The sequence below is a fragment of the Neodiprion virginianus genome, chromosome 2 (assembly GCF_021901495.1).
Source record: "Neodiprion virginianus isolate iyNeoVirg1 chromosome 2, iyNeoVirg1.1, whole genome shotgun sequence".
Taxonomy (NCBI): domain Eukaryota; kingdom Metazoa; phylum Arthropoda; class Insecta; order Hymenoptera; family Diprionidae; genus Neodiprion; species Neodiprion virginianus.
Genome location: NC_060878.1, coordinates 27,869,863 through 27,888,756, shown reverse-complemented (window position 1 = coordinate 27,888,756; position 18,894 = coordinate 27,869,863). Strand labels below are relative to the sequence as shown.

At 34.0% G+C, this 18,894-nt stretch overlaps 2 protein-coding genes across 4 annotated transcripts in view; one reads left to right on the top strand and one right to left on the bottom strand.

Moving 5' to 3' along the window:
- LOC124297581 (uncharacterized) overlaps positions 1–7,426 on the top strand; it is a 101,969-nt gene extending 94,543 nt beyond the window's left edge. For both annotated transcript variants that reach the window (XM_046748760.1, XM_046748759.1), the window contains 2 exons: positions 3,445–3,723; positions 4,940–7,426. In XM_046748760.1, the coding sequence (XP_046604716.1) occupies positions 3,445–3,723; positions 4,940–5,050 (390 nt within the window). In that variant the 3' untranslated portion in view covers positions 5,051–7,426. The remainder of the gene's footprint in view (positions 1–3,444; positions 3,724–4,939) is intronic.
- A 4,149-nt stretch (positions 7,427–11,575) lies between these two features.
- LOC124297580 (uncharacterized) lies at positions 11,576–17,915 on the bottom strand. Of its 2 annotated transcripts, XM_046748757.1 has the most exons (6): positions 17,738–17,915; positions 16,720–16,748; positions 15,992–16,390; positions 15,667–15,766; positions 14,803–14,936; positions 11,576–14,061 (listed from the first exon to the last, which is right to left on the bottom strand). In XM_046748757.1, exons 3-6 carry the CDS (start codon positions 16,211–16,213, stop codon positions 13,939–13,941), a joined length of 579 nt encoding a protein of 192 aa, XP_046604713.1. In that variant the 5' UTR covers positions 16,214–16,390; positions 16,720–16,748; positions 17,738–17,915; the 3' UTR covers positions 11,576–13,938. The 2 variants fall into 2 exon arrangements, with proteins under 2 accessions (XP_046604713.1, XP_046604714.1); XM_046748758.1 differs by lacking the exon at positions 16,720–16,748.
- Positions 17,916–18,894: the final 979 nt, after the last annotated feature.

The following is an 18,894-nucleotide window of genomic DNA, read 5'->3' as shown; positions in this document are numbered from 1 at the left end:
GAATGGTGGCAGTTGAAAAGAAAATTTGTACTTGCGAATCAAAATCGTTTATACTCATTCATTTTCTACCTCGCGTAAAGAAGCAGCAATTAATTAACTTTTTAATAATTCAAATCAGCAACGTCTATCAAATATGAATAAAACGCGACAAAACGGTAATACTTATAATTTACATCAGCTTAAACTTGCAACAATCGGTACTTCACAAGTTTGCCGTTAGGCATATTAAATTCAAATTTATATTTTCACGTATTTTCCGAACTTAATGTATGTTCAAATCTTTCTCGAACGACTTCAATATTCTCACAATATCTCCGATCGTCGTTCAGGAATCCAATTTTCATTAAAATCCAGGGGCGGGGTTGAAGTTCCGAAGGAGCTTAATTCCGAATTATTCGGTGACGAAACAAGTGAAAAAATAAAGCATTTACGAAACAACAAAGTTTCGAATGGTTGGAAAGCCGATGGCTCAAAGTTCGAAAATGCAAGATGCCGAAAATTCAAGTTCCGATAAAGTAAAATTCAGAAAGTCAATATACTCACGCAACGTCGTTTACTTAACGAGTTGGTGTAAAAAATCAGAAAAACTAAAAATCAGAATGACCAGAATTCCGAACGTAAGAATATCGAAAATCCATTACAAAAAAAGATCAAACTTGTGAAATTTTACCAAGTCATAAATTCACAGAACTGAAAATATTCGCTTAGTCGGAATTACGATGTTCAAGATTTTAAAATTTTCTCATTTTCGCAGTTTCGGAACTTGAGCGTCGGTTTTCGTACCGATCGAAACTTTGCTGTTTCGTCCAAGTTCGATTACTGTACTTCAAGTTTCGCCACCAAAAAATTCAGAGTTTGGTGCTTTCGGAACTATTGAAATTCGCAATTTCAACCCCGCTCGAAAATCGATTTTCTTCGACTAAAGACCTCCTTTTCAAACAACAAGGTAACGCAGAGGCTGCGTCATCGCGAAACTGCATGGCCTGCTTTTTGCGGGAAGCGTCGATTAGTTGGCCGTAACAATTAGCCCTGGAATCCCAGGATCATTCGTTTATCTTGAATCAACGTCCGGGGTCGCAGCGATCACTTGCCGGTTGGGATTCGCGCATCCGTTATTATGCAAATAGCCTGACATTAGCGCAAGAAATACAAGTGTTCATCGAGCCAGCAATCGCTTTAATTACCAATTAAACAGCTAACCGCTTCTCGTTATTTCAAACTGTGAGGGAATCGCCGAATTTCGTTGCCCAAACTAACGGCCGCGATTAATAATCCAACTACTTCCTACAAACGCACACTGTGAAAAATTTCATTTGTAGTAACTGGAAAAATTCAGTAACACAGGTATCGTTAAAAAACACTGTTTGAATATTGTTGGAATTGCGAAAAACGAGGTACGCGTAACCATTTTGCGCTATCGTCGATCCTTTTTTGGTTATTGCAACGCAAAATCAGTTTCCGAGGTTTACTCTACTTTTTTAGTTGAATAAGGCTTCAACGTCAATTTATTCTTGCACAAGCATTAAATTTTCGCAACAAATACAAGAAAATATAGCAACAGTGATCGTAATGAGAAAGAATAGTAAAGGATAAGAGACTTTCCGGTAACAGCTAGAAAACTAATTTTCATTTTCTATCTAGAACTATATTTTTCGATTGTAGTAAAAAATGAAAATATTTAAGGACTGAGCGGTAACCGGAATTAAAAATTTCTGTCGATGCGGGAAAAATTGCTTTAGCACAAAAAAATTTCACAAATTTCGAGGTAACTTTTTTCTACGTGTTTTTCAAAAATTACGATACGATAAATTAATGAAATTTACATTCATTATAGAAAACTGTCAAAAAATGATTTTACTTGTCACAAAAATACTCATAACTAACAATTACATTATTAGTTCTAGATCATTTCATCATTTTTCTCAAAACTTTTGATGAACAATCAATCCCAATTTTTATTACAGATTTGAAACGATATGCATCGATGAAATTCATTTCTATATTCCTTCATCAATGAACGAAAAGTTTGCACATCTTATTGTACAAAAACTGTTTATTTATTTATTTATTGATTTATTTTTTTTTCTTCGTAAATATTTCAAAACTATCCCGTCACAGAATTTCTCTTCGTAATATTTGTCTTCAAGGAGTAATTTTTCTCGTCGCGTAGCGTCTGGGCTTCCGGGAACCGAACAAAGTGGATATAAAGAGAAGTTGTGAAAGAATGAAAACCTCTCTGGAAAATTACTTCTAGGACAGAAAGGCAGGGATAGGTATACAGTTTGACGGACGCAGCAGAGAGTTAGTACAAACTCTTTTCGCGTTTTTCCTTTCACACGTGCGGTGCTTTTTTTTTTTTCTATTCTTTTCCCTGCACCAATCCTTGCACGCTTTTACTCGAAGCTCCGTTATAGTTTTCACATCAGAAAAAAACCACTCTGTCTATCTCTCTCTCTCTCTCTCTCTCTCTCTTTCTCTCTGTTCTTCGGCAAACATTTTTTCCATCATTATTAAAACCCATCACGGTCTATTTTTACTTCGAAATTAAAAAAAAACTGTTTCCAAAAGCGAGTACGAATTTGTTGGAAAAAAACTTTCAACCTTCGATCATTTTGATTCGAAGTCCTGCGTCGTGTCGGAATTTTTTTCGAAACTCCTCAATTTCTACACGACTGCTGGACAATTCATTAAATTATTAAATTTAGTTTTAGACGTTGCGGAAAAAATTGTCGGGATATTGGAACACTTTTGATTTAGTATAAAGAGAATAGAAGTGAAGATTATTCTTGGAATTAGACAGTCGAAAAAGATGTTAATGGATGATCAATGTGGAAAGAATTTTTTATGATCCGTCACAACATTCCAATTTACACAATGATTTGCTAATTCGAAAGAATAGGTATTACAATGAATGGGGAATTTTTTTGTTAAGTGGTTTTCACACTGCATCCTTAAAACTAACGATCCGAATAATTTCATTTTAATTCATGTATCATGCATCACCTGATTCTGTGTTAACTTGGGAGGAAATTTTTTTGTTTTAGAATATTTGATAAACGGATAGATCAGTGAAATTTCCGAAGAAAAATAAATTGTCATAACGCCACAGAAGAAATGTGACTAAAGTTCGGGGCGTTAATTTAGACGGAAATTTATAAATTGTTACCATTAAATCACAAATTTTTTAACTGGTAGTTTCGTTGAAACGGACATTCGTAAATCGAAGCAAAAAGTACGAAAAAATATAGATACAAGCACAATGAAACAACGAGTCTTTTTTTTCGTTGTCATCGTCGCGAAATTAACGAAAAGTTGTTTCTCGCACAGGTGCAAGAAAGTCGTAGACGTGAAAAATGGAAGAAATGATGGAAATTAGCGGTTAAGCTTGAGTTGACTGTAAATTGGATGGGAAAAATAATGAACATCGTTAATTACCGATCGCAGGACATGGACATGCTGCAGCTATTCGCCTCGCCGGCGGGAAGAGCGTTGGTGGTGAACGAAAGCCAGCCGAAAGGTTCGATGCTGACTTCCTGCCTGTCGCGAGAATCGTCGTCGAGGTCGAAGAACAGCTGCAGACGAGCTTCGGGAACGGGAACCGCGAGTGCCCCGGCATCGCCTCCTCGACACCGGAAGTCCAGCGCCGAGCTTTACAAGGAAGCGGCGGAGATACTCGGACTCACGTGCTCGATGACTGACAGCTGTCGATGCATCGACTGCCAGGTGAAAATGAGGGGATGGAGATTTTGGAAAACGCTTGGAAAAAGCGACAATTTTTGGGTGTAGGGTGAAGAAATTTGGATAGAATAATCAGGTTTCAGAAGGTCATTGTAATAGCGGATTTCCAAATGTTTAACAGTTGGTCCAGATTACACGGTATTTTGAGTTTTGGAAAGACGAAGGATAGACAACCGAAATAGAAGATCAACGTATCGAATAATTTTGGTGGGGTGGATGTAAAAAAGTGGAGTGATCGGAAAATAGCAGAGTTGCAATATCGACGGTTTGAAAACTTGAATATCTGGATCAGAGAATTTTTAAAATTTTGAAAGTCCGCCAGGTAAAAATGACGGGACAAAACGTGTTGAAAACTTTAAACGACAATTTTTGGATGCAGGGTGTAGAAATGAAGAAGATTTAATTAAATTTTGAACAGTTGTCGAAATATACGAAAGCAAAATAGAAAATCAACGTATTGAGTAATTTTAATGGGGTGGAGGTAAGAATGTAGTAAGATCAGAAAATAATAAAGTTACAATATCGAATGTTTAAAGACTTGAAAATCTCTTTGATACAATTTTTAAAAATTTAGAAAGTTAAAATATAGAGCCGTCAAATGATGGAAAGCTGATTTATATTAAATCGTCAAAATGAATAAGTGTTTAGTTTTCTATACTTTACATTCCCGGTTTTGATTTTTCCGTCTCTCGACTTTCTACATCTCGAAATCTTATGAAATAGATTTTCGCGATGTTGAAAATTCGATATTCGGCACTTCTACTGTCTTATGCTTGTATGCATCAGGTGGTTGTGAAAAACAAGAATAGCCGATTGACAGAAGAACCAAAGTATCAAATTTTCAGAGAGTCGAGTGATCGGAATGTAGAAATTCCAAATATAGAAAATTGAAAATAGAGAAATTGAAATAGAAAAACACAAAGTATAGAAAGGTCAAAAAACATAAAGCAGCAAAATCTATAATCTGCTATTATCGAGACAAATTTTAACGATTCTACATTTCAGCGTTCCATATTCCAACCTCTCTATAATTTTGGTTCTTTACACTTCGACCTTCCACATTTTTGGACTCAGCAAATCGGACTTTCGCTTCTTTAAAAATTCTACATTCACAGCCTACTGACTTTTTGATCTTTCTATACTTTCCCCCCCACCTGTTATCTTCCTCATTTCTCCGTTTCTCATCGTCTTTCATTCGCAGAGCAACTACTTTGACTGCGAGGAGGATTACGGCGACACGAGAACGGAAGTCGCCGCAGGCACGCCGATTCTTCACGCTCTTTCGCATCCGCTTACTTGTACCATTCAGTAGCCTCTATATGTACATATTTATATTACATTACGTAGTAAATTTATTATTGCAATTTACCCACATTACGATGTACCGTTTATCCCGATTATCTTCACGGCGAAAGCTGCAGCTTTACAGAAGTATTAACGAGAAACTGAATCGAGCCGTTTATGAAATGGGAAAAAAATAAATTAACACTCCATTGGCCTAAGGAGATTATTCACGGAAATTTGTGCGATTAGTTACCGATTTTCTTTCTTTCTTTTTGTTTTCGAATTTCGAATTTCGACCAACAAAAAAATTCACCATCTTCCATAGGACACATTTTTTATCAGTAATTATTCTTACTTTTATTCGGCAATTCGTTAGACTAGATATCTAATCCTTACTGGTTTCAACGACGTAAATTGTTTACGATTATGAGTGAAAAGGAGAAATGAAATACTCAGCTTTTACGGTGAACCTGATCGAATGGAATCTTTCACAGTTTATATACCTACTTATACATACACGTACGTATTAATCTATAACCGCAACAGACTTGAGGCGAATGAATAATTAATTAATCAAATTATAACTACGTTACGTATTTCCAGTCAATGTTGATGTTGATATTACGAGAAAAATTGCCGGAGGTGTATGACTAGGGTAAAACAAACGTGCGCATAAACTGTAGGTAAACGAAACCTGCGTTATTGTGTACTAGATAGATTAAACTTGTACGGTAAAAAGAGGAAACAAAAGAAAAAAAAAAAAAAGTACGTTTTACATTTCGAAAAGAATAATAATATTAGTAATAATGAGAAAGCAAGAGAAAAAAAGAAGGGAAGAAAAACAGCCGAGGTCTGTTTCGTATTATTATGTTAGAGATTAAAGAATTATAACGATAATGTTAACGATAAACGTAACGTGAAAAACGCTTGGCTCAAATCGGACGAATTTACCCCAATCACAGATATGCCAAATTACGCCAAAATTCTTTCTTTTTTTTTTTCATTTCACTAATATTACATACAATAAAATAGTATTATATAATATACACATATATATACGTACATACCTACGATATTATAGACATACTTACAATATACTGTATACTTGTGTATAATAGTTCTAATGTTGATAAGCAGAAGTGGAATAAGGAAGAGAAAAACGATGCCGTATATAATATAATATATATATACATATGTATGTATGTTATACATATATGAATTTGCAAGTGAATATAACGTAATGATATACATGATATTGAATGTATGTTTTACTATAACAATAATAATAATAATAATAATAATATTAATAATAATAACGACGATGATAATGATATCAATAATAGAAATTATTTTATCCACATAAGCCTGGATAATTGCAAATACTTGTGTGTGAAAAAAATTCTGTTCTTTCGATAAACATGCGATTAAAAATGTTCGGTTATTTACCAAAACTTGATGCGTTTAAAAATATGATAATAATTTCGAATGAGGAGAATTGAAAATTTCGTAGAATTATAAAACTCGACGATTTTTCCAACGCACTTTACAAAGTTACTGAAAATTCTTGAGATGTTCAAGAAATTCATTTTCGCTTCTTGATCAGGTCTGTAAAGTCAGCAGCGATTCTTTGAAAATCGATAAGGACTTAAAAATCAGCATGCGAATAGACGAGTAATATAAAAATAATGTTATAATTGAGCAGAGAATATTGAAAAAGAAATAACAACTCGTGAACGGCAATATTCGCACGGTGTTATTATGCAATGTATAAAATACATTTTTCGTTTTGTTAAAAATTGAAAAAAAGAAATTCATAAGATTTTCTCAGGCCTCGTTTTTATGTGTACAATACATCAAAGTGTTTTCCGTAAACTTGGAGATGACTTTGCACACGAAAATTGCAAGGTCCGCTAATAAATATTCCAATATTAGGTAACAATTAATTACCACTGCCAAAACAAACTCAATTATTAATCGGTACTTGAAATTTCCAACATTTCTCTCTCTCCCTTTTGCCTTCCAGATTTCTCTTCTTAACGTTGAACGCGTTGAATGTAGATTCAATATTTCAATTTGCAAAGAAGTAATAATACTTGGTACGAACTTATATTCTTATATCTTAATGATTATGCAGATCTCGCGATTCCGTGAAATGAGACTAATTGAACACACAGTCGAATTGAGAAATTGATCAAGTAAAGGGAGCAAGAATAATAGGCGAAAAATTATTCAGAAAAATAAGAATTTTAAAAGAATAATTAAACAAATTGTATACTACGTATCTACATAAGTGGAACATTGTATCACCTCGACGGTTAGTTAAAATTAACTTCATCGGATACCATAGACAAATGATGCGTCGAAAAAAAAAACAAGAATGGTCTTTAAAGAAACGCAAAGAAAATGGAATGATTTGAAATAAGAACTCTGCCTTCCGCCACCCTGAATGTTGAATATAAAATATGACACAAAGAAACAGAAAATCAAGGAAAAAAGGCGATCCAAAGCGAGAAGATAATAATAAAGATAGTGAAATATTAATCACAATTGTTATATGATAACTCTGAATGTAATTATTATTATTAATATTACTATCGATTATAACGACAAATAAACTTGATTTGTTTCGAAAATTGAATAATTTATGCGTGTTTGTTTTCGTCCCGCGAGTGTAACCGTAGTAAAAACAGTTTTAACGGAAAATAAATAAATGAATCCCAATTTCTTGAAAATAAAATTCTTGGCTTTTACGTTTATTTTCTTTTAATGGTTGTTTGTCTTCGAACTTTCGTGATTAGGTGTAATGTGAGGGACGACACAATTTCACTACAAATGGTGCAAAGTAGTTCGAAATCGCAATACATAGAAATACAACGGTACAATAAATACGATAGTACACAGAGGGAAAGGAATTCTTGATACAACAAAACAGATTTTGTCGGAGTCCATTCGCTTCAGTCTAGTATCCCTTATTCGTTCCAAATACGATGATTTCAATTCAACGATTTCGATTTAGTTAGTTTGTCAAAATGATTTAGTCGAGCGAATTCCTTGATTCAACAAAAGCTCTTCGTGTCACGATCGAGTGAAGTATCGCTTCGAGCGAACCTTTTCACGTGTTTCCGACATTGAGTCGACTGAATATCATTTCATTTGAAGTTCATACATTGTTCCTCGAAGTCGCACGTTCGTTGACAGAAGCAGTTGGTTACTTCAAATATAATAAGTACATGAATCCAGCCAGCAATAAATTCACATCGGTCGAATTCCATACTTTGTTGATCTAACCGGAGCTTGTTTCGCGTAACTGGTTGAATCAGTTACACTTATTTGTTAACAAGGTAAAAGAAACACCGCACGGCGTGCTCTGAAACAGGTTGAGAACATATTCATCGTGAACATCGGTATGCTGGTACTGAAAACGGCCACTAGGCGGCGAACTTTCTCGGTACGGAAGTAGGTTCGGAGATAGGTATAAAGCCGGGCTGTCACCCGGCAAAATCAGTCACGGATAACGTTGAACGTATACCATCAATCAGACCTGGTACGACCGAAGAAAGCGTAACGTCAAGTTTCGAGTGACCGAGAGTGATATTGACTACGAATAAACAAAACTGTTGCCGGTTTTAACCCAATTAATATCGGGTGACTCTCGCGATATTTAAGATTAACAGAATTGCAAGTGACACAGTTCGTTCAATACGTGCGGTTAAATAACCGTAATGTTCAGTTAATGCAAAAAATTATTTTAACGTCAAATTTCATTACCTGTTTCAACCATTGAACTTTCGTGTTAACTAAACGTGTAATAAAACAAGCTGAATTTGTTTTAATACAAAAATTTAATATCGTTGAAAGAAAACGATTACGGATTAGTCATCTCGGTAACACATTGTTTTTTACGCAAAATTCGCATTGTTTCAAGGAATTCGCGTTGTGTTATCTTGAATAAATTTATAGTCAGCATGATCATTCAAAGGCTTTGATTCAATTCTATATTAATTTGTCGCAAGTATTTCGTCCGAGAAAAAGTGTTTCACAAACAACGCATATACATTTAGGCCATGTTTATTGGTGCTGTTCTTTAGGGTTTACATCGATTTTTTGAATAATAATACTTATTTTCTACAATAACAGACCGGTTGCCAAACAATTTTTTAGATCAAACTTCTACCAATACAGCAAAAACACACACACACATACACATCAGCGTACGAACACATTTAACATTTCAACGCGTGTAGTTGTTTTTTTTTTTTTTTTTTTTTCTACCAATGTTCGAAAAATAGAATATAGTAATGTTCGTTTGATTTTTAAAAAAAAATCGCCATTAGTGATGTCATCGCAAAGGCAAACACAGAAGAACAACTTTTCGATAGAAATTTGGCTGAACCGTGTTAGATTTGAATAGAAAATCACATAAATAAACTATATTTTCAAACAATCAATTTCTTTGTCAATTGTAATTCGGATATTTCGTGTAACTGACACATCGGGCTGATTTATATCTTACGCGCACACATATATCATATAAATACATAATGCAATAACGACGACAATAATGATAATAATAATACTTATTACTGCAAATAGTTCATACTCGCAATAATTTCGTTACTTTGCCACAAATTCATGTCAAACGTGTCGTGATAAAAATACAAGAATAACGCTCGAGGAGCCCACCGATCGTCGCAAGCACGGCACGTGGGTGAGTAAATTTAATCATTTACGTTGAATATTGTATATATGTATGTATGTATATAACACAAGACGAAGAAAACGAATAAATTGACTTGCAAACATTGCACTTTTTCATCTGAATAAGAATTGATACGACACAGATTTAACGTCTACAAATTTATTGTTATTATTATACACAATATTCAAATTCTTTCATATCGTTCTATTTTATATATTACATATATATTTATACGTTATCGTAATAGTTTTCATAACTCTAAAGAATGCATAGTTGATATATAATATATACACACACGAATGTTAACTCGCACATGTGTATATATATATGTATATATCTTAAGTCTTAAGTCGTTAGTATATAAAACTAACCGCGCGCACATCAAGATTATTTTTATTCTCATTTTTAGTACTATATTGATTTTTTTTTTTTTTCTTTGTCTTAAATCGTTTCTTTGTTATTTTATTCCCCCTTGTTTATTTTGTTTCATTTGTTTATTCACCTATTTAGTTAGTTTTTTTTTTTTTTTTTTTCTCTCTCTTCCATCGAAGTAGGTACAATTATATATAATATGTATATCCCGAAGTGATGACGTAAAACGAGCGACTCTCGCCTATCTCGATATCTCTATTTTTGTCTTTTTCTTATTTTTATTTTTTTTTTTTTTTCGTTTATTCCGCTTTCTCTCAATCCTTCGTACAATTATTAATCAGTCTATTATAATTAGGCGGCATAAAATTCATACCGCGAAATCTCTTACGATACTAAAATTTTTATTCTCTGAAGATGTCGATGTGTCGGATTCGCAGTGTTAGATGAAATGTCCGATACGAATGATTTTTAATTAGCAAAAAGTAAGTAGTGTAATTAAACCAAGTAAACCTTGAGACGTACTTGATCGTTTGGTTTTTAATCGGTTTCGGTGAACAAATGACAAACGATCCGAAAAATCAAGAAAAAACGTACGTCATTTGAATTGATTTTCCGAATATGGTAAAGCACTTGACATCTTCGTACTTTTTTTATTTTCCATGAACATGCTGGTTCAGTGTATAGAAATACATTATTATATACCGTGTGTGCGTGACTTAACAGTAATTTGGAGACTTCCTATTCGAGTAGTTTAAATTAGGTTTCTAATAATCCCCCCCTCCCCCCCCCCCACGTTTCTTCTCTCTTTCTCGTTTGTTCTAGTTTTGTTTTTATTTTCCCGTTTGCTTGATGAACCGATATACGCATTATTACACATAATATTCTGCATATACATATGTATGTACAATAGGGTGGTCGTTAAAAATTAAAATCTTTGCGGCGCCCGAAAAAATCCTTCCTTCTGATGAGAAACTACGGGGAAAATTTTGCTTTTGCGATTTAAACAAAAATAACACGTGCCGACGGCCAATTGAAGTTAATTTTTCGATAAAATTATGGTTTTTTTTTTTTAATTTGTCTCAGTAGTTAAGTTTGGGTAAAAATCATCAAAAACGGCTTGTAGAAAATTAAATTCTCTACAAAATTTTCAGCAGTGATTTTGATAGTAAGTTAGAATTTATAAATTTGATATTGAGATTATTGCGATGGATATGAACGTTATCAGAAACTTAAAGGAACATTTTTATAGAGAATTTAATTTTCTATTAGCCGTATTTAATGATTTTTACCCAAACTTGAATACTGTGACGAATTTAAAAAAAAACTATAATTTGATCGAAAAATTAACTTCAACTGACGGTCGGCACGTGTTATTTTTGTTTAAATCGCAAAAGCAAAATTTTTCCCGTAGTTTCTCATCAGAAGGAAGGATTTTTTCGGGCGCCGCAAAGATTTTAATTTTTAACGACCACCCTAATGTACAAGTTCAGGCAGCTCAGATGGAGATACTTTCATTTGTTTCGAGTTTGATTTCCCCAATAACAATTTATATTCTTGGAAAATCTGACTTTATAAATACCGACTGTTTTATACGTATAGTACGTATACGTATGTTATAGGGCATTTATTAAACACTTTGTATTTTATTATAGAATAGTAATACCCGTTATATGTGTATATCCATACACGTAATAATAAGCAACAAGTTTGAAAAAAACAACACGTTAATGTTTCAAAAAAAATTATTTTCCTAAAAACGCAGAACAGCTGGACTTCTCGAAAACATCGTCGGGCGTTATAATTTTGCATCTATGCTTAGGCATGAATAAAAAAAAAAATAAAAAATTAAGAAAGTTCGATGAAAGCCGTTCAAAAATTTTTCCCTTTGTTTCTTTTTTCCCCCGCAGTTTCATTTCTCTTTTTTTTTTTTTTTTCTTCTCAACCTTCCTCTTCGTGTAGCCCGATAATCGAATGGAAAAATTTAGGCCGTAATTATAGCTGATCCAGACAGTGGAACAACGATGCGACGAGGACACCGGTATAATTGCTAATCAAAAAAAAAATAATAATAATTTACCGTATCCTTATTTATTTTTTTTTTTTTTTCAAATTGTTAATCCGACGTTTAGCCGAACGGTTTTATACACCTATAGCGAAATTATTCAAAAAGTCGCTGCTGCACGCGTAAAAAATTAAACAAAACCACACATTTAATAAGAGATCTTAAAGAAAAAAAAAAAAAACCATGTGGTATAATATTATACGTATAATACATGCACACTTTTACAAACTTATATTTGCGAACCTCTGAACAGATGAATTTGAGATAAGTATAAAGATTAAATGGTTCTCCTTATTTCGTCATCTCATTTAAAAACTTTCGAATCGCAGCCTATTTTCACGCGTAAAAAATTTTCAAAATCCAAGAGTTCGTGTACAATATTGTCGATCTTAATCCCATTTCCACTGTAATCAATTCAATTTCATTCGAGTTACTTTCAAACATACATCTGTCCAAGAGTTTCGTGGCAGCCTGTCGCAAAGGTGTGTAGATAAATTATCAATACGATGTACGTGTAGAATTTAAAGCTTGACAATAATTTCAGATTTATAATTAACAACGCTATTACTGTTACCTGCAGTGATGCGCGTGATCCCATTTTCAGAAATTCATCATTTTCATTAGGTATTAGGTAATGCTTATGTTTATAAATTTATACCGACGGAGATATTTTACAATCTTTACCTGCATATACGATTTCCATGCACGCGTACATAGATATTTTTATTACGTTACACAATATATATATATATACATATATAAATATGTATATGTATACATATATATATATTATATGTTTCAATATGTAGGCCTATGGTTGAATTAAAATATGATGAATATTATTCCACAGTCGAAAAATTGACAAATATTTTCAATATAATTGTTGACTCGTTTGTTTTTTTTTTTTTTTTTTTTTTTCGTACGTACGTATAATTTATTACATACTTATATTCGTCGTTTATAATTTTTCTCGATATTAATCTTTTTGTTTCTTTTCTTTAATTTGGTTCGTGTCTTTGCGATTGTTAATACGTGTATGTTTCTATTTCTTATCGCACACGTAAGTATAATTCTAATGAATGGCAAAATGAATCAATGTTTCGAAAATTACATATCTAAAATCATTCTTTGTTAATTACCCAAGATCGTGAAAATTTCTTTTAAGTCCCGATGTTTGCTTTACTTTAAACTCCTACCGTCTTTCAACCGCGAACATATTGAACGATTGTTTTAAAAACAAATCCAATCCATCCAACCGCAGTGTTCAAATATTGCATGTAACTGAAAAAATTATTGGACGACAAAAAGTATACAGAAAAGAAAATTACAAATTGACAAGTTAGTATCCGGTAGAGGAGTAATCCTTTCATTCAGTCATTCAGGTGCGAATTGCAAGATCAGATCAATAAATTCGGGAATGAATGACGACAAGATTAGAAATCGCAACCTAATCAAGGATTTCAGAACCATTTCATTTCATTTGGCTATTTTTAGTTTACAATCATACTACGTTGTTTAAAAAGATGAAAATAATAGTAATAATAATAATTGGCTAGTTACTATATAATCATCGTCATTGTAGTTGTTGTTAATATTACTAATTAATTAATATTATCATTATTATTACTCTTATTCGTACTGCAGCCTCATACCAAAAATATCCATCTCACTCCTCGGGCGTTTCTATTTCATTCGTGAACCGAATTACAGAGATCTCGTGGATTCAATCTACGCCGTATCGATCGATTAATAAGCTGTCGATATCACGGTATGAATATCCCATTTATATAATCGTACAGGCTGTACCATGCATCACTTCCGAAAGGAACATCGGCGTCCCGGCGCCTAAACCTCCGTCCGTTTTCTCCTGCTCGTCTCTCTCGTATTCACAATCGAAGTAATGGCTCTGGAAGAGAAAAAAAGTTTACTTAAAATTCAGGCGTGCGTTCTCGGGCTGACGATAAAATGGGTTGAGAGGAAAAATAAATTTACAATTTCAAAATTTTGCGTTCTCGAAATGAAGAACGTTTTACAGGTACCGTGTTGTACGTACATAAACTGAGAAAAATTTCATTTGTTGCAGTAGCTAGAAAAAAGAAAAACGAGGTACGCCTAACCATTTTGCGCTATCGTCGATCCTTTTTTTGGTAATTGCAACGCAAAATCAGTTTGTGAGGTTTACTCTACTTTTTTAGTTGAATAAGGCTTCAACGTCAATTTGTCGTTGCACGAGCATTAAATCTTCGCAACAGTTGCAAGAAAATCTAGCAACAGCGATCGTGATGAGAAAGAACAGTAACGGATACTAGAAAACTAATTTTCATTTTCTACCTAGAACTATATTTTTCGATTGTGGTAAAAAATGAAAATAGTTAAGAACTCAGCGTTGACCGGGACTAAAAATTTCTCTCAGTGTGTATTAATTGGCAAAGAAATACAATTTTTCGAAGAAATTTTTCATTCGAAAGATCGCTGACAGCGAAAAATATCCGTCAACTTTTATTTCGTGGATTATAATTTTAGCCTGTTTTTAATATTTTAACTAATTATTTTTAGTATCAATTTTTTCTTTTTCTCGCCATTTCGTTTTTTTTTTTTTTTTTTTTTTCTTCCACTCGAACACTTATTGCAACGTTCTACAGCTTACCTGACAATCAAAACACCGGCACTGATCGCTCATCTTGCACGTAATACCCCATTGCTTGGCCACAGCTCTGTACAACTCTTTACTCGACTTGTGCAATATTTCTGGACCCTTTATCGGTGTTCTTCCACCCCGATCTGTATAATAAAAATTCATACTCTCTTTTCACCGTTTTTCTAAATGATTCCGAGTTTGGAATAAAAACGCATTCGCATAAATTTACGATTGGCTGGTTAAAATATTAATAATAATAACAATAATAATAATAGTACTTGACGATTTCAAGAAACCCGTTAGAAAGTTTTTCGATTAAAAAAAAAAAAAAACAAACAAATGAAACAACGTGCGCGGTGAAAACATTTCTAGAACTTTATGGTTTGGTGGTAACAAAAAAATAAAAAAAAAAATCAAGAAACTTTCAAACTTTTCATTCAGAGACGTTAAATTCCGGGAGTAATCAATTCGGGCGATTAAATTTATAAAAATACTGATTATCTCCAAAACAACAAAGACTTTCCCTGATTAGTTCATTATCTTAAAGTTCTTCAAAAAATTTCGAGAGATAAAAATTTTCAGTGGTTTTAATAATTGAAAACAGACGGACGGTAAGAATTTTACCAAACAATTTTCCGTACTTGATTATAACGAGAAGAACTTGAGTAAACTTCAAACAAGTTATATCGATACATTCATCGGCAGGTAATTAATTATCGATACAAAAAAAAAAAAAAACATTCCTCAACTGTTACGATGAAAATAACTTTGACGCTAATCAAAATTAAGCATCCACTTGAAACGATGACATATGTCAGAAATCAGCTGTCAGCTGTCTGATTTTCGATTATATTATCAAATTTCAAACCGTACCTGTACCGCCATCCGGTATTTCCTCTCTCTCCCTGTTATTTGCTGCAGGGCGAATTTCATCTTCCGCATTATTTGCCGGCTGTCCAACGGCCATTCTCGTCTGAAATGTTAGAAACAATTTTTGTACCTTTTTCATTCCCTTTTAATTATTTTTTTTTTTTTTCGAAATCACGTCAAATGCCGCGGACTCCGCAGATAATAAAGAATTATTTTTTTTCACCGGTGGGTCTTGGACTCAACGCTTCGTTATTCGTGCCACGTTAAGACTTGTTAACATCTTACACGCGCGATACATGCACGGTATAATATGTGTGAATATAATTACTTCTTCGAGAACGTGCTCGTAAGACGGAGGCGGCGAGTTTGGCACAAGAGGTTCGTTCCTGGAGCAGAGAGCGTTTTCATCGGCGGAGCCGGGCGTCTCGTCTATTCTCCCATTGGAGTTTACCAGCGCCTGAATGTTGATTGGCTGCTGATTATTCGCGTCATCGCACTCGACGCTGCTGCTCCGACTTCCGTCGTTTCCCCCGCTCGACGACTTCGACATCTTTGAAAATCTTAGCTTGAAGGGCGCCAGTTTTGATGATTTCCGGTCTCGGCCAGGGGAGAACAATTACACGTCTAATTCCTGCGTCCAAGAGGTTTTTCCTTTTATCTTCCACTCGTCTCCCCCGATTTTCAAAACGAGCAAATACCTCCAACGTTCGCTGTTCGAGACATTAGTCTGGGCAAATATTTGTATGTTGTATATATGTATATATATATATATATATATATATGTATATATGTATATATCGTTACATATATACGTAACGCTATTGAGATAATATTGATCGAATAAAGGTGGATTTTCGTATTGTGTATAATGTATATATATATATATATATATATATATGTATATGTATGTAGGTATGTATGAATGAGACGGTAATAAATTGACGAAGGTGGTAAAAGCGACGAGTCCTATTTGAGCTTACTACCGACTTAGGATCAAGTGTGGTTTCTGCTTTGCCTTTTCCTACATGTATATATATACATATAATATGTATATACCATATATGCGTGTAAAGAAACCGTAGAATCTGAAACAAATAACGAGATCACGTGAAATTTATTACACCATACGGATTTTGACGTCGTTAAATGGGGTAAATTAATTTTTTTCCAATCACTGCATGTTTCTCCCGATGAAATCAATTCGGATGAGAAAAAAATCATCACGCGATAGATTGTTGGAAGAATTGATTTCGCATAAAACAATTTCGAGTCATTTAATTTGAACGGTGAGGAATGAATTGTTCTTAAAATAGGGTTAAAAATGGTTGAAACGACATTTGCAACGCCTACTTTAGATCTGTACGTAAGTGGACCCAGTAATGCTGTAAATTTGTTAAATAGCATGAAATAAACGCGGTATCGAGTAGTCAATATCCTGTCCCGGAACTCGGTTTTGTCGTATAGACCGGAAGCTTCTACGTCGATATTTCAATAATAAACAACGACTTCCGGTAGGTAAATCTGAGCGTAAAACATTCTCCTGCAACGAACGAATAAATCTGATTACGATTCGAATTTACTGCCATTCCGATTCTCACCGTTTTCGATTCACCCTCCCTCGTTATAAGTGGTGAAAAAAGTGAATGAAAATTATCAGAAGGGTGTGGGAGCGGTGTATATATATATATATATAGATCAGAAACAGAGGACGTGACGAGCGGTCGAAAACATTATCCAAACATTCGAGTATCGAGTGGATGAAATAAAAAAAAATTGAAAAATATTTTCAACCGAACGACGAGCCGGATTTTTTACTGTTTATAATCTTTGGATATCGGTTGAAGTTGAAGCGGAATCGGGACGCGACGCAAAGACGAAGCTGGGGCAGCATCAAAACAGACGAGGCGATTACCTTATTGATCGCGAGGTGTAACACATGTTTCACAGCCCAGCACGCACTAGGCTGAAATTTTTCCTAAGGGGTTTCGGCTAAATAGGGTGAATAACGAAAACGTGGGGTGTAAACATTTTCACCCGAGCTTGCGGAGGGACTTGATTTAAATCAGCTACTTACGATATCGGTCGACTAGGTTCCTCGGCCGGCTTTTTCTTCGGTGCTTTGGTTCGATGACGATCCTGAGGAGCGTTGCTGCGCGGCTCTACCAACTCTGCAGGGCGGCTGCCATATTAAAACTACACCAGCGCTCGGCGCGGAGCTTTTTCACAACCGCGGAAGGGTGCCCAACCCCCGAATTCAACTCCCTTACTTCGTTTCCCGGTTCCCGGATTAAGGAACGTTTCCGATTCCACGAGTAGGCGGCATCTTCGTGGCAAAAATTTACGCGATTTCATTGTATTCGGATGGATCTACGTGTTTTATTCGTCGTGTGAAAAAAACAAAATATCTCATCTTTCCGAATATTGAATCCATTTTTAAATGTACGTAACATATACCGCAGGTACTGCCGAAAACACTTTGTTTTTCATTCGCAGGACTGTATGCATGCAAGGGTTCAAAAAAAAAAAATTGTTGTCAATTTTTTTTTTTTTTTTGTGTAAAAATTAGTATGACCCCTGAAATATAATTGAATCAGTATAAATATTTCAAGAATATACCTAGAATGTATGCTAATTGTCAGAAAATTCAAAATTATTCTGGAATATTCTGGGATATGCATTTTTATTCTTTTTTTTTTTATCTATTTTTTGAAACTGGCTCTTTTTTTTCCAACTGGAGTGATGATATGTAGAATCAATTTGAAGAAAATTCAATACTGTCACGTGATTCGTTTTATTTGCGTAATGTAAAATTGCATATGCCTACAATTTACATGTTTCATCGTTATCGAAGGTAAGATTATTCTGATTGAATCGTGTCGACAGCGAAATATAAAAATGGGAATTTTTGTCAACCAACTCTTTTGATCACTATCGTTTTTTCGCCGTAAAATTTCCGATCGTGCTTGAATGTCAGGATCGTGTTATAGAAATAGAAGTTGAGATAATTTTTCTATAATTATACCTCCGTTTAAAATTTTTTTTTCCCGACATTCTTATACCTATTGGAAAACCTAGCAACAGAGAAGTAAAAACAAAATGAAAAATTATTTCGAAGAGTAATACATTATAAAGTTGTTGATGAAAAAACAGAAGCTTAATGATTTTTAACGAGATACTTCGTCGATATCACAATATGCAAAGCTATTTGCAAGAGACTCGAATGGCGGCAAT